Source organism: Vicia villosa, linkage group LG4 (genome assembly GCF_029867415.1).
Source record: "Vicia villosa cultivar HV-30 ecotype Madison, WI linkage group LG4, Vvil1.0, whole genome shotgun sequence".
In the NCBI taxonomy this organism is placed as follows: Eukaryota; Viridiplantae; Streptophyta; class Magnoliopsida; order Fabales; family Fabaceae; genus Vicia; species Vicia villosa.
The window spans coordinates 161005777-161020321 of record NC_081183.1 but is presented as its reverse complement, the minus strand read 5'-3'; the positions used below and the strand labels follow the sequence as shown (position 1 = coordinate 161020321).

The 14545-nt window shown below is 32.9% G+C and overlaps 2 protein-coding genes across 2 annotated transcripts; one reads left to right on the top strand and one right to left on the bottom strand.

Moving 5' to 3' along the window:
• Positions 1-1192: 1192 nt before the first annotated feature.
• On the bottom strand, positions 1193-4644 carry LOC131595735 (pentatricopeptide repeat-containing protein At2g13600-like). Its single transcript, XM_058868195.1, has one exon. The coding sequence runs from the start codon at positions 4509-4511 to the stop codon at positions 1836-1838; it is 2676 nt and encodes an 891-aa protein (XP_058724178.1). The 5' UTR covers positions 4512-4644; the 3' UTR covers positions 1193-1835.
• Positions 4645-10997: 6353 nt separating this feature from the next.
• Positions 10998-11573, top strand: LOC131600134 (nuclear transcription factor Y subunit B-1-like). The gene has a single exon (XM_058872353.1). It carries the CDS (start codon positions 11019-11021, stop codon positions 11571-11573), a length of 555 nt encoding a protein of 184 aa, XP_058728336.1. The 5' UTR covers positions 10998-11018.
• The last annotated feature ends 2972 nt before the right edge of the window (positions 11574-14545 follow it).

Here is a 14545-nt window from a genome sequence, read left to right as displayed (position 1 = left end):
CACCAAAACATGTTGTGCTTTAAGAGGAACGATGTCCTTGATAGTAAAACTATTGAGGTCAAAATTTAGAATCGCAACACTAAGACAATCCAAAGTTCTGTCAAAACCAAACATATCATATATCCTAGTGTCACTCAATATATAATCTTGTAACATTAAAGATTGGGCCATATAAACTAACTTACCATAAAGGTAAGAAGCTTTAATGCCACAACTCCAAGTTAGAAGTAGAAGAATTTCACTCTAAAGATTCCTTAGTTGTGGCAACAAATGCATTAACTCAATAGCTTGGCCGCTCTCTTCATAAGACAGCACCTCAATAAAGCATTCATATTGTGATTTCTATCTTTGATTCTACCAATATTGGCTCTCATAATGCTTGAATCATCATTTTAGTTGATACCTGCAAAATTGTTTTTTCAGGAGAACTAAAAAAAATGCTAGCAGTGTACACAATAATAATTAAATATCACAATTAAAAAAATAACAATCATTTAAAATGAGAGAGTACTATTTACTAGTGTTTTAAAAATCAGATCGAATTGGTTTGTCGAACCGATTGAACCGAAAGGACCAGCGGTCGGGTCTGATTGTCGAATTGTATTTTTACAAGATTGTATTATTTATACTTATTATAATGATTTGTATTTGGTCCATTAGTCAAACTCAGGTTAGATTAACTTACACAACATTACAATACTCAGAATTATTTTCTACAAATACCAAGTCTCATAATATTTTATTTCAACCAAGAATAATTAATACTGTATTTATTTTTCTAAGAAATCAAGGTGAGTTTTGCACTCGCTTTAAATCGAACTCTCGCAAGTGGACAGTGGAATTTATCTTCTTGGACTAGTCGGTTGCAAGGCCGAAGATCAAGCTTTCAAAAAAAAAAAAGAGAAGAATTTATTACTTTTGAGATCCACTTTAGAAATTGATACAGAAACATAAAAAGCTGGAAAGAAAAAAAAAAAGCTTCTTACCTTTATGGTAAGTTAGTTTTCACAGCTATTGCTGGAAATTGCATGGAAATCATTCACGACTTTGGGTTGCCATTCAATTGGTCTCCCATGCATGACTTGTAATAAAATAAAAATACCTCTGCCATTCAATTCAAATATTAAAAAAAAAATTGTAATGAGCCAATGATAAGACTCAACAACTATCTGTAATATATGAGTTAGCCTGGCCTATACAATCTTTACACTGATTCAAAACATTTCCTGAGAAAGCTGAATAAATGAATTGCCAATCAAGCATAAGGGTTAGAGTAAGAAAATAATTACCACAAGAGAGATTCCAAGAAACAAAGAAGGAACTTCCAGTACTCTTCTTTAGTCAAAATCTCCCAGCAGGGTGACTTAGCAATGTGGCCTGTGTGTCCTTTTACCAACGGTAAGAAGCACGGTGGCTTGGTGTTTTAAGTAGATGGGTATCTGAACTGGAGTGTGTGACTCGAATGACCTAATACCGAGTGGCCCAATGGATTTTAGAAAGACACTTATATTATCTTAGAATTTTTGTTGAAATTTACTCAACCATGCTAAACCAGCTTATAGGATGAATGATGTCTCTCACATATAAATATTATTCGAAACCCTATCACACCCAATGTACAACTCTCGATAGTTCTATTTTCAATAGAGGGTCCTCATTTTATAACCAAGCAATCAAATTTACAATCAAAGGAAACCTCATTCAGCATAACCCTTGAATTATTAGTTTTTCTCCGCATAAGAATTGCCATTTTCTGATACGGAAAGAGGAATAGAAAATGATAAGGAAAAAGCAATGGGAGAGAAAGTGGATATTGAATTAATGCATACCACAAATTACCAATAGTCCTTACAGGAACACAACCCATCTTTAAAATGATGAAATCTATATCCATCTCTCATAATAAGTTCTCTTGAGGTGACTAAAGACAGAAGCTTTATTACCAAATGGCAATCATCGCAGACACGAAGATTCTTCATTACACGTATTGGCATCCAAGATGGAAGATTAAGCAACCCAAAAGCAAAAGCCAGCTTTTCACTGTGATACTTACGACTCCTATGAACTGAAGAATCTAAACTACTATATTTTCCTGTATCTTCTATCTTCTTCATCATCTCCTCCAGTTTTATATGAACTTCCTTTATCTGTGGATGACTGGTTTCATCTACAGTGAAAACATTTACTCTGTTATCAACCTCTATCCAGCTACAACCCGGACTCTTTCGAATTCCTTTGGCTTTCATAAGTTTCCTCATATCAGCGACATTTTCTAACTCTCCAGATTCACCATATATATTTGCTAGAAGAACATAACCTCCAGAATCTTCAACATCTAATTCCATCAAATTTTTTGCAGCAGTTTCTGCTAGTCTCAGATCATGATGGATCCGGCATGCTCCTAGTAGAGCGCTCCAAACGGTTGCGTTTGGCTTAAAAGGCATTCCTTCTATCAAATTCTTTGCCTGCTCTAATAACCCTGCTCGTCCGAGCAGATCTACCATACAAGCAAAGTGCTCATTTGTTGGAGAAATGCCGAAAACTTGAGTCATGGAATCAAAGTAATGTTTCCCTTCAACTACTAGCCCCATGTGGCTGCAACCAGATAAAACAGAAACATAGCTTATATGATTGGGTTTACATTTCGACTTCAACATATCCTCGAAAGTTTCAATTACTTTCCTACCTAAACCGTTTTGAGCAAATGCTGCAAGCATAGCATTCCAGGAAATCAGGTCTTTGGCATCTATTGAGTCGAAAGCATTCTTGGCCTCTTCCATTTGTCCACATCTTGAATACATAGTGATGATACTATTTGCAACTGAAATGTTCGAACTGAGTCCAAACCTTATAGCATGCGTAACGACTTGCATCCCAAGTTTAACTATAGCTAAGTCAGCACAGGCCCGGATTGAAGTTGTGAAAGTGATCCAGTCCGGCTGAATTCTATTGCTTCTCATCAAAACATACAGCTTGAGACCTGCTTCGGAGAAGCCATTTTGAACATATGTGCTTAACATGGAGTTCCAGGTTACGATGTTCCTCTCAGGCATCGTATCAAAATATTCTCGGGCTCTGTCAATGTCTCCACTCCGAGAGAATGCAGTGATCATGGCAGTCCATGATATGGTATTTCTAAGTGGCATCAATCTGAACGCAAGATTAGCTTTGTCAGTATCCCCACATTTTGCATACATTGTAATGACTGCATTCCCTACCGGAGCAGAAGAATCCATCCCGCTTTTGATTGTATATCCATGAAGTAGTTCTCCTATAGAGCCATAATTTTGACCCGAACAAATCCCAAGAACAGTAGGAAGAATAAATTCATCCAACACCACAGAACTCTGTCTCATTTGGTTAAATAATATCAAAGCATCTTCATCAAGGCCGAATTGTGCCACACCAGTGATCAAAGAGTTCCAAGAAACGTGATCGCGATCCTTTAAACTGTTAAACACACGCTTAGCCAATCCTAAGCACCCACATTTAGCGTACATATCTATAAGACCATTACCCAAAACCAAATCCAAGCTATCTTCCATGCGAAGAATCCTAGCATGCAAATGAGCACCCCATTTCAAATCAGAAATGCTAGCACAAGCACTAAGTACACTTCCATAACTCATAAAGTTCGGACTAAAACCCTGATTACACATCTCTAGAAACATGGAAAGACAATCAACTCCAAAACCATGTTGAGAGAAAATTGAGATCAGCGTGTTCCAAGAAACCTCGTCACGTTCAGGCATTCGGTTGAATATTTGTAGAGCTTTATAAGGTCCATACATTTGAGAATAACCATAAATCATACTATTCCAACAAAACAAACTTGGTCTTTCAACGTCAAAGAAAACCATCTCCGCCAAACCGATATCTCCACACTTAACATACATACCAACAAGCGAGTTCTGAATACAAGTTTCCATTCCAAAACCAAACTTAATGACCAAGCCATGTAACTGAAGAGCCAATCGAGAGTCTCCAAGTAAACCACTAGCTTTCATTACACTAGTAAACAAAAACGGGTCGTAACTTTGATTTCGACCATTTGACTCCCTAAGCATTAAACTAAAAGTCTCAACACCACGTTCATGAAAACCATTTTGAACATAACCCGATATCATAGCTGTCCAAGAAACCGAGTCTTTAACTCTCACAGGCATTTCATCAAACAGTTTATCTGCTTCATTAATTCGACCGGAATTAACAAAACCACAAATCATTGTGTTCCAAGTAAAGACATTACGATGATTGGTCTCTTGAAAAACTTGAAAAGCATCGTGTGGTAAGCCACAGTTGGAGTACATGTGGAGCAGATTGTTGAGTAAGAAAAGGGAAGAGTCTAAACCGGAGAGTATGAGTTGAGCATGAAGCTTGCGAGCAATGTGTGGGGATTTGAGGGAGAAGCTACAATGCTTGAATGCATCGTAGAACTTCTGAGATATTTGCATGTAAGACATTTGTGGTTGCAAAATGAGTTCAACTTTGGAACTACCATTGTTATGCATGTAACAACACTTTCAACAGCAACATAACCAATGGATTATTCATGATTAAGTTTTATTTTCTTTTTATAAATCTAGATTTTGTTAGATCTTGTGTTGATGGTTTGGTGCAAATCATGGACAAGAACAAGATGAAAACAATATGATAAAAGTGGCACACCAATTTAGATAATTGGATGCAAACGGGTTAACGAGCGAATTCCTTCCGGATAATTTGGAAATCTTCAGATGAATTAACGATATTTTACAAAGTCTCCTCATTTATTCTCGTGCACTTGAAAAATAAAGAAATGACTTAGATATGATATTTGGATCTTGAAATACATTGTTTCCGTAAATTTTAGGTTTGAAAATTATCTCTATTTATAGAGAAATTCATACCACTTGGTGAAGGGAAACAACCCTCCGAAAGAGTTTGGAAATTATCCAACAATTCCCACTATTTTTAAAATATATCTAAATCTATGAATAGACCAGTAGACAAACTTTGAACCAATAAAAAAAAAGCATTTCGCACTCAAAATTTGAATCTAGATTCTTAAACGAGTTAGAATTGTCGGTAGTGCTACAGTGGATGGTGTGATATTTAGGTGTAAATTATTTTATATATCGATGTGTATCTACATTGCAACCAATTTTTATACAACAAATTATTATATAAATATTTTAAATAAATTTTTATAAAATATTATTTGAAATATTTTATATTTTTTGCTATTAAAATTTGTAAAAAGTATTTAACTCCAAAGTTATTTTAAATAATTTTAAAAAAAATTAATATTTTTTTAATTACGTGGTTTTGACTAAATTTTTTTTATAATATATTTTTATATTACTAAAGATCAAAATTAATCTTTTAATTTCTTTTACATAAATGCTTTGTAAAGTTAGACTAAAAAATAGCATTCTGCAGCTGGGATTCGAATTTGGATTCTTAAACGGGTTAGAATTGTCGGTAGTGCTATCGTGGATGATGTGATATTTAGGTGTAAATTATTTTATATATCATTGTGTATCAACATTACAACCAATTTTTATATAAAATTTTTATACATTTGTGTTACAAAAAATTTCACTACGAAGTTATTATATAAATACTTTTAATACATTTTTATAAAATCTTATTTAAAACATTTTAATTTTTTACTATTATAATTTTTAAAAAGTATTTAACTCCAAAGTTATTTTAAATAATTTTTTTAAAAAAATTGAGATTTTTTCTTTTATAATATATATATATATATATATATATATATATATATATATATATATATATATATATATATATATATATATATATATATATATATATTTATATTACTAAAGATCAAAATTAATCTTTTAATTTCTTTTGCATAAATGCTTAGTAGAATTAGACTAAATAATAATTATTTGATTAATTTATAAAAGTAGTTAATTTAATTGGACGCGTGTTTAACATATACGTAGAAACAAAGAAGAATTCAATAAAAAAATAGCATTCCACAACCGGGATTCGAACCTGAATTCTTGAACTATTTTAAATTGTCGGTAGTGCTACTCCGGATGGTGTAATATTTAAGTGTAAATTGTTTTATATATCGTTGTGTATAAACATTACAACCAATTTTTATACACATTTTTGCTATAAAAAATTTCACTACAAGTTATTATATTAATGCTTTAAATAAATTTTTATAAAATATTATTGAAAATATTTTATTTTTTTACTAATACAATTTTTAATAAGTATTTAACTCCAAATTTATTTTAAATAATTTTAAAAAATTGAGATTTTTAATAAGTATTCAGCTCAAAGTTATTTTAAAACATTTATGATTCCCTAGAAAGGTTCAGCCTCCAAATCCATATCCTTCAAATGAACAAAAAACACCTGGAAAGGGTTTGCCTCCAATCAAACTTCAAATGAATCAAAACCCTAGAAAGGGTCAGCCTCCATCATTCCTCCTCAATAGAGTGAAAACCCCTGGAAAGGGTTAGCCTCCATCATTCCTCCTCAATAGAGTGAAAATCCCTGGAAAGGGTCAGCCTCCATCAATAAACCCTCAATAAAGTAATATCCCCAGCAGGGTCAACCTCAATTCTGGGCTTTCATCTATCAATTCCTACTCAATAAGAGCAAACTCCCTAGTAGAGTCAGCTTCCCACCAATCCCTGCTCAATAAGAGCATCCTCAAAGAGTCAGCCACAATTTTGGGCTTAGTACAGAACACATACTTTCTTCATGTCAAAACCTTCCCTAGTCAAATCATCCCCTCAAAGTCAGTCTCAAACTATCAGTTTAAGTCTCAAGCTTGGGTCTTGTACAAGCCAGTCAAATTCAGATCTCTCATACAGTAGATAGACATGATTTATCTCTACAAAGAGACATTTCTCCTATTTTTTTCACATTCAAACATACAAACATTTTCACTTCACTTTCAAAACATTTTCTCATTTAGAATGACTAGATGCACTGCTCTGTCGACTTCACGTCCAGACTGTCATCTCTCTAAACTGGTTGAGAATTGTTCTCTCATTCAAGAGACTATGACTGGCATACTTGCTTCATCCAAGTAAGGTCCCTTCTCTTATGAAATGAACCTCCCTTTTTTGTCACTTCAATTGTTTGTGGTGGAATGGTAGAAATATCTCTCTGTAAAGATGACTGTTTGTCTCTTTTCTATAAACAGGGATCATTCAAGCTTCAACCTTCAGCTTTAAAAAAGACACTTTCAAATTCAATCCATTTCCCTAATTAGTTCCCCGAACTACAAAAGCTCTGACTTCCATTAGGGATATGTAGGCAAAAGGTTCACAAGGAATCTTTGCGAGAAAACAAAACATCAAAAACATCCAGTTCACCCGTCAATCTTCAATTCATTTCCTCTCCTAACACAAAGGAGAAACTTTCCCAATAATTAAGCAACAAACAAACATAAAAAATCAATGCACATATAGTAGAAAGGTTCCTGTAGAGTACTACGAATACTTAGGATGCTAATACCTTCCCTTAGTATAACCAGCCTCCCGGACCTTAGAAGACCCTATTAAGTGAAATCTCCACATCTAGAAAACTTAGGGTAGATTAAAAGTTATACGTAGAAATAAAGAGAAATTCAATAAAAAAAATAACATTCCGCAGCCGGGATTCAAACCTTAATTCTTGAACTGGTTAGAATTGTCGGTAGTGCTACTGCGGAAGGTGTGATATTTAGGTTTAAATTGTTTTATATATCGTTGTGTATCAACATTACAACCAAATTTTATATACAATTTTTACACATTTTTGTTACAAAAACTTTCACTACAAAGTTATTATATAAATACTTCTAATACATTTTTATAAAATATTATTTGAAATATTTTATAATTTTACTATTACAATTTTTAAAAAGTATTTAACTCCAAAGTTATTTTAAATAATTTAAAAAAAAATTGAGATTTTTTTAATTACGTAATTTTGACTATATTTTTCTTTTATTATATAACTTTTATATTACTAAAGATCAAAATTAATCTTTTAATTTCTTTTGCATAAATGCTTAGTAAAATTAGACTAAATAATAATTATTTGATTAATTTATAAAAGTAGTTGATTTAATTGGATGCACGTTTAACTTATACGTAGAAATAAAGAGAAATTCAATAAAAAAAGAACATTTCGCAGCCAGGATTCAAACCCGGATTTTTGAACTGGTTAGAATTGCCGGTAGTGCTACTGCGGATGGTGTGATATTTAAGTTTAAATTGTTTTATATATCGCTGTGTATCAACATTACAACCAATTTTTATAAAAAATTTATACATTTTTGTTACAAAAAATTTCACCACGAAGTTATTATATAAATACTTTTAATACATTTTTATAAAATATTATTTGAAATATTTTATAGTTTTACTATTATAATTTTTAAAAAGTATTCAATTCCAAAGTTATTTTAAATAATTTTTAAAAAAATTGAGATTTTTTTAATTACGTGGTTTTGACTATATTTTTCTTTTATAATATATTTTTATATTACTAAAAATCCATATTAATCTTTTTAATTTCTTTTACATAAATGATTAGTAAAGTTAGACTAAACAATAAATATTTGATTAAATTATAAAATTATTTGATTTAATTGGATGCGCATTTAATTATACGTTAAAATAAGGAGGAATTCAATAAAAAAATAGCATTCCGCAGCCGGGATTCGAACCCGGATATTTTAACTGGTTAGAATTGTCTATAGTGCTACTGCGGATGGTGTGATATTTAGGTGTAAATTGTTTTATATATTGTATCAACATTACAACCAATTTTTATACAAATTTTTACACATTTTTGTTAAAAAAAATCCACTACAAAGTTATTATATAAATATTTAAATAAATTTTTATAAAATATTAAAATATTAATAAAAATGTTTTATAAAAATTTTACTAAATAATTATTATTTGCTTAATTTATAAGGGTAATGCTAACGAGTGCTCCAGGGGCACTAGTTAAGAGATTTAAAAGGTAAGTTAAGCATTATTTAATAAAGTAAAAAGATAAGTATTATAACTAAAATATATGTATTCAATGCATTGAAACCATAAATAATTAACTTTTTCATATAATATCGCGAGGATTCAATGCATTGAATATATAATATTTTCTTTATTAGGAAAGCTTAACCAGTGCTCCAGGGGCAATCTTTAAGGTTTCCAAATAAAAAAAATATTGTCTAAATAAATTAATTATTTCCATTTTCAATTCATTAAATACAAATAATTTTAATAAAACATACATTTTGTTACTTAAAAGAAGTCAATTATTTCCATTTTTAATGCAATAAATACAAATATTAATAACAAAAAAAATACATTTTTAAACTCTTAACCAGTGACACTGGAGTATTCGTTAGCATTGCCTTTTTGTTTATTAGGAATGCTTAACCAGTGGCCCTAGGACACTCGTTAGCATGACAAAAAAAATATACAAAAATCAAGATTTCAATTTCGATTGAATTTTCAATGCATTAAATACATGCATTTTTAAAAATAGCTCATTTGTCAACTGAGCCAACCCTTCGAGGTTAAAATACTTACTATTTTAATGACTTAAAGAGTGCCCCTGGGGCACTGGTTAGCATTAAAAATATTTTCAATACATTAAATACACGCATTTTAAATCAACTCTTTATTTCTATGTATAATTTACTTCTTTTAAGTAACAAAATGTATGTTTTATTAAAAATATTTGTATTTAATGAATTGAAAATAGAAATGATTAATTTATTTAGACAATATTTTTTTTATTTGGAAACCTTAAAAATTGCCCCTGGGGCACTCGTTAGCATTATCCTTTTTTTTATTTGGTATGCTTAAAGAATGCCCTCAAGGCACTCGTTAACAAAACCATGGAATGCTAACCACTGCCTTTGGGGCATTCTTTAAGTAATTAAAGTGATAAATTATTTTTTTTTAAATGCATGTATTCAACGCATTGAAAATGCTTTAAAAATTGAAATATTGACTTTTATAAAAAATATTTTCTTTTATTTAGTATGCTTAAAGAGTGTCCTCGTCCCGTGGACACTCGTTAGCAAGACCCTATTTTAATATTATTATTTTAAAGTGAGATAAATTCGTTTATTTATTTTTTTGACCGAGAGATAAATTCGTTTATTAATCAATTCTACTTGTGTAAAACGAGTTGACTTAAATACTCGAATTTCACCATATGGTGACACTGTAGCAGATATTAGTATGGGAAATTGGTCATCTAACCCAAAATTAATGAAGCATAAGAAAAAATTCAAACTGCATTAAACCCTTTACAAAGAAGATTGAGATTTTCAAGAGTAATAAATGTTTGTTTGGCTTCCCATTGGTTCTTTAGGTTAAGCGCGTGATGATAAATGTCAGTCTCTAATAAATCGTCTTCCATTTCCACATGCATCAAATACTCTTCCTCAATAAACACACCATCACACTTCATCTCTTCTCAATTTCTCATCCACACTCTCTTCTCCTTCTGTCCATTTCTTATTCATCGACATTTCCTAAGAACATCAATCACTTTCCTAGCCAGAAGCTACATATAGAAAGGTAAATTGTTTAGTTTGCACCTTACCTTTATCATAATATATTTATCCCATTTCATTTTAGTTTTTATAGTCTTGTTTGTGTTTAACAGATTGAAACTAACCACACAAAATTATTCTTTTTTTGTGTTTTGCATGCATCTTCATGTTTAGAAAATAATTTACATATCATTTTTTTTCATCTAAAATTAAGTCTGCAACTTCAACTGCGACCGCGACAGATCTATCTTGTAATCATGTCAAACTCAATCATCTAAAGTAATTTTATCAAACCTAACTTTAATCCAAATATATTTAGTAAACATCTTATTTGTGAAATAAAAGCACCTAAAAAATTAGGGTTTCTTAATTTTCAGCTTATAAGTCGGTTTTATATAATATAGAGTTAGTTGAAAAACAATATGTACTATTTAGTTTATTTATGATGGTGTTAGTTTCAGGTGAGCTTGAGTCAATGGCTGGAGTAAGAGAACAAGACCAATACATGCCAATAGCAAATGTGATAAGAATAATGAGAAGGATTCTTCCATCACACGCCAAAATCTCCGATGACGCGAAAGAGACGATTCAAGAGTGTGTATCTGAATACATCAGCTTCATAACAGCAGAAGCAAACGAGCGGTGTCAAAGAGAGCAGAGAAAAACTGTTACAGCAGAAGATTTGCTATGGGCAATGGGGAAGCTAGGGTTTGATGATTATGTTCATCCTTTAACATTTTACCTTCAACGCTACCGTGAAAGTGAAGGCGAACCTGCTTCTGTTAGACGCACTTCTTCTCTTGCTATGCCTCCTCCTCTTCCAATGCAGCAGCAGCAGATTCCGTCGTTATCATCAATGCCGGTTCTTAATAATAGTAGTAGTAATAATAGTGTTTATGGTTTTGGGTATGGTTTTGAATTTGATCAAGGGTTTGGTGGTGGTGATGCTAATCCTTCTTCTTCTGCTGCTGCTGCTTTTGTACCTAACTTTGATTATTATCCTCATCTCAAACGTGATAATAACATGTGATGATGAGCATTGTGAGTGATGTGTCTTATGTATGAATTGGTACAATTTCTTCTTTACACGTTCCATGTTTCAAAAACATGCTTGACATAGTTCATTTTATTAGCTTTATTTTTATTTGGTTGTTTTAGTTTTTTTTGTTAGAAAAAGATTTAGATGATTTGAGTTGAAGATAACTAGTTAAATAAACCTATAGGCAGATAGTTTTGAGTAGCTGATTATCCATCATAAAAGTTCTTACACTGGTAATGGAAGTTCAATTGTTCACTAAAATTATGATAAACATCAAGGCAGATTGTTTTGAGTTGTTGACTATACATCAACAAGGTTCTTACACGGGCAATAATTGTTAGTTAAAATCATTATTGTTTTAAGGGAAATGCTAACAAGTTGAGCTATGGAGAACCCACACTTCTAAAAAATGTATATGTATTTGTGTTAGTATATATTGGACACTTGCACCGACACTTATGATTATATTTTATTTATTTATTTTCAAATTATTATCGGTGTCGCGTATCAGTGTTGAGATCAAGTCAAATTCGACGTGTCAGTGTTTTATAACTAACGAGTGTGTGACACTCTTCAAAGCCTTAAAAAAAACTGCGTATTTGTTGCATAGGATATTAAAATCGTCAATTTTTTATAAAATATTTTTTATTTGAAATCCTTAAAGAGTGCTTTTGAAACACTCGTTAGAAAGACCCTTATTTTAAATGGAAAAACATATATTATAAAGACAATAAAATTAATATTGTTTTGGACTGGGTCGACGCTGGCCCAAACATAGTGCAAGACCCAAATCCATCCTTACCAAGGAAAAGGCCCAATCGAGCTCATGCTCGCACAGGCCTACACTTGCTCGTACATCGGGCTGGGATCGCTCTTGATTAAACTTGGCAAGTCCACAAACCTCTCGGGCATGACTGTAGATCGAGCAAGACCACCTTCTATGTCTCGAGCAGGCGTTTCGTGCAAGCACTTCCGCCTGCCATCCCTTCAAGGATCCTCCTCCTCGTAGGGTTCCTTTTGTTCTCCAATCCTCATAATAGGGCAGAATCTACACGCTCCCAAAGACACCGCGTCTCCCCTGAAACTTCGAAACGGTTGTCCCAGGACGGAGACCACGTGCTGGTCTCCACTACACACGTAGATCCTGGCAGTTTCCATTTTGGGTCTGGGCATCCAGTCCAATATGGAGATCATGGCCTAACGTTGGGGGCTATAAATACCCTCTTTCACTAGAGGTTAGGTAACTCATTCATTCTCACCTAATCTCTGTGCTTTCTCTTCCTTGTTCATATTCTCACTTTGGCATCGGAGTACCTTGCAGATACACCCCCATTCACTCGAAGTCCAGCAGTTGAAGACCATTGACGATCCAGTCTGATCAGGTGCGATCAAATAGCAAAAGAGCACTATCTATAAGAGAATAAAAATAAAAATAAAAACAATAACAAAACCACCCACTAAATAAAATACTAATAAAATAATAACCATATATGTGCGTACAAAAGATAATAGCTCATAACCATCTCAAAAGATAACTAGAAACAAGCTCAACCAGACCACCAAGAACAACACCATTGAATAAGCAACCAAACTTCAAGTTACTAATGACTCATATAGAGGATGAGTTTCTTCTGTCACTCAAAGTAGCAACAAGAGTCCCCAGACGATTTGCTAAGATATCACTTCCAAGAATAAAAGATGCACTGATTTAACAATTTCTCTTTGTTTATTAACTTTTTTTTAAAAGGTAGAATAATTTCAGGATTTTGAGATAGACCAAACTAGGGGTGGCAAACGGGCATGTCCGCCCCGTTTAGGCCCGTCCCGCAAAAGCCCGCGAAAAAACGGGGCGGGGCGGGCTTTTTTAAGAGTGCGGGTCTAAAATCTTGCCCCGCCCCGCAGAAAAGTGAGGGCGGGGCGGGGAAAGCCCGCGGGCATTCGGCTTTTTAGGCCTAAAAATAGTAAAATTCTATAAAAGAACAAATACTCGCAAAAGCCCACAAAAAAACGGGGCGGACACATTAAAGAGAGCCGACCTAAAACCTTGCCCCGCCCCGCGAAAAAGTGCGAGTAAAACGGGCTTTCCCCGCGGGCCGGGCCCGTTTGCCACCCCTAGACCAAACTATTGCATGCCAAATTAAAATCAAACTAGATCTAGACATGCAACTACCTCTTAAGGATCGAATAACCTCTAAAATTGTAGACAGATCACCTGAAAAACAAAGACCTAACCCACCTAAAAAATGTATACCACACACTAACCATAACCTCATACGTAACAAAAAGATGAGACGTCGTCTCAGGAACACCTAGACAAAAAGGAACAAGTGATGCCAAGTGGGTCCAAAATAATCTGACAGATGAACTTATTAACCCTAAACATATTAACCTTAGTATATATTTTATCCTAAAGAAATTGCTTAGAAAAGACAACCACTTTAAATTGTGTCAGGCTCTCCCATATAAGAGTCAATACCAGACCAACACTAACACGATAACAACTCTCATTGAGTCTAGCATTAATAAGGGTACCACCAAAGGTCTAATTCAGTTATAGACTAATATCATGGATTAAAAGAAGAAGAAGATTATTAACCCCTTCATATTCTGAAACAAAGAGGTCCCTCCTTCGCTACAAATCTCAAATCATCAAACCACCATCTTTTTGTCAGTTCGTATCCCCCACTTTCAAATTATGATTTAAGGACATCTTGGTGCGTATGTGCAAATGGTCTTTAAAGGATTAAGACCGACTGGCCGATCGTCCCAAAAAGATGTTAAAGACCGGAATCCACCTTTTTCAACATTCCCACAAAACTCAATTCACTGAAATTATGATAAACCTAAAGTAAGATGGTTTTGAGTGGTTGACTATGCATCACAATACTTATTACTCTCTCCATTCTTATTTATAAAGAAATTTATATTTTTTTTATTTATTGAATAAATGATATATTTGAAGG

Bases quoted from the DNA above. Each gene is read 5' to 3' on its own strand.
- LOC131595735 (XM_058868195.1), bottom strand. From the start codon at position 4,511: ATGCATAACAATGGTAGTTCCAAAGTTGAACTCATTTTGCAACCACAA.
- LOC131600134 (XM_058872353.1), top strand. From the start codon at position 11,019: ATGGCTGGAGTAAGAGAACAAGACCAATACATGCCAATAGCAAATGTG.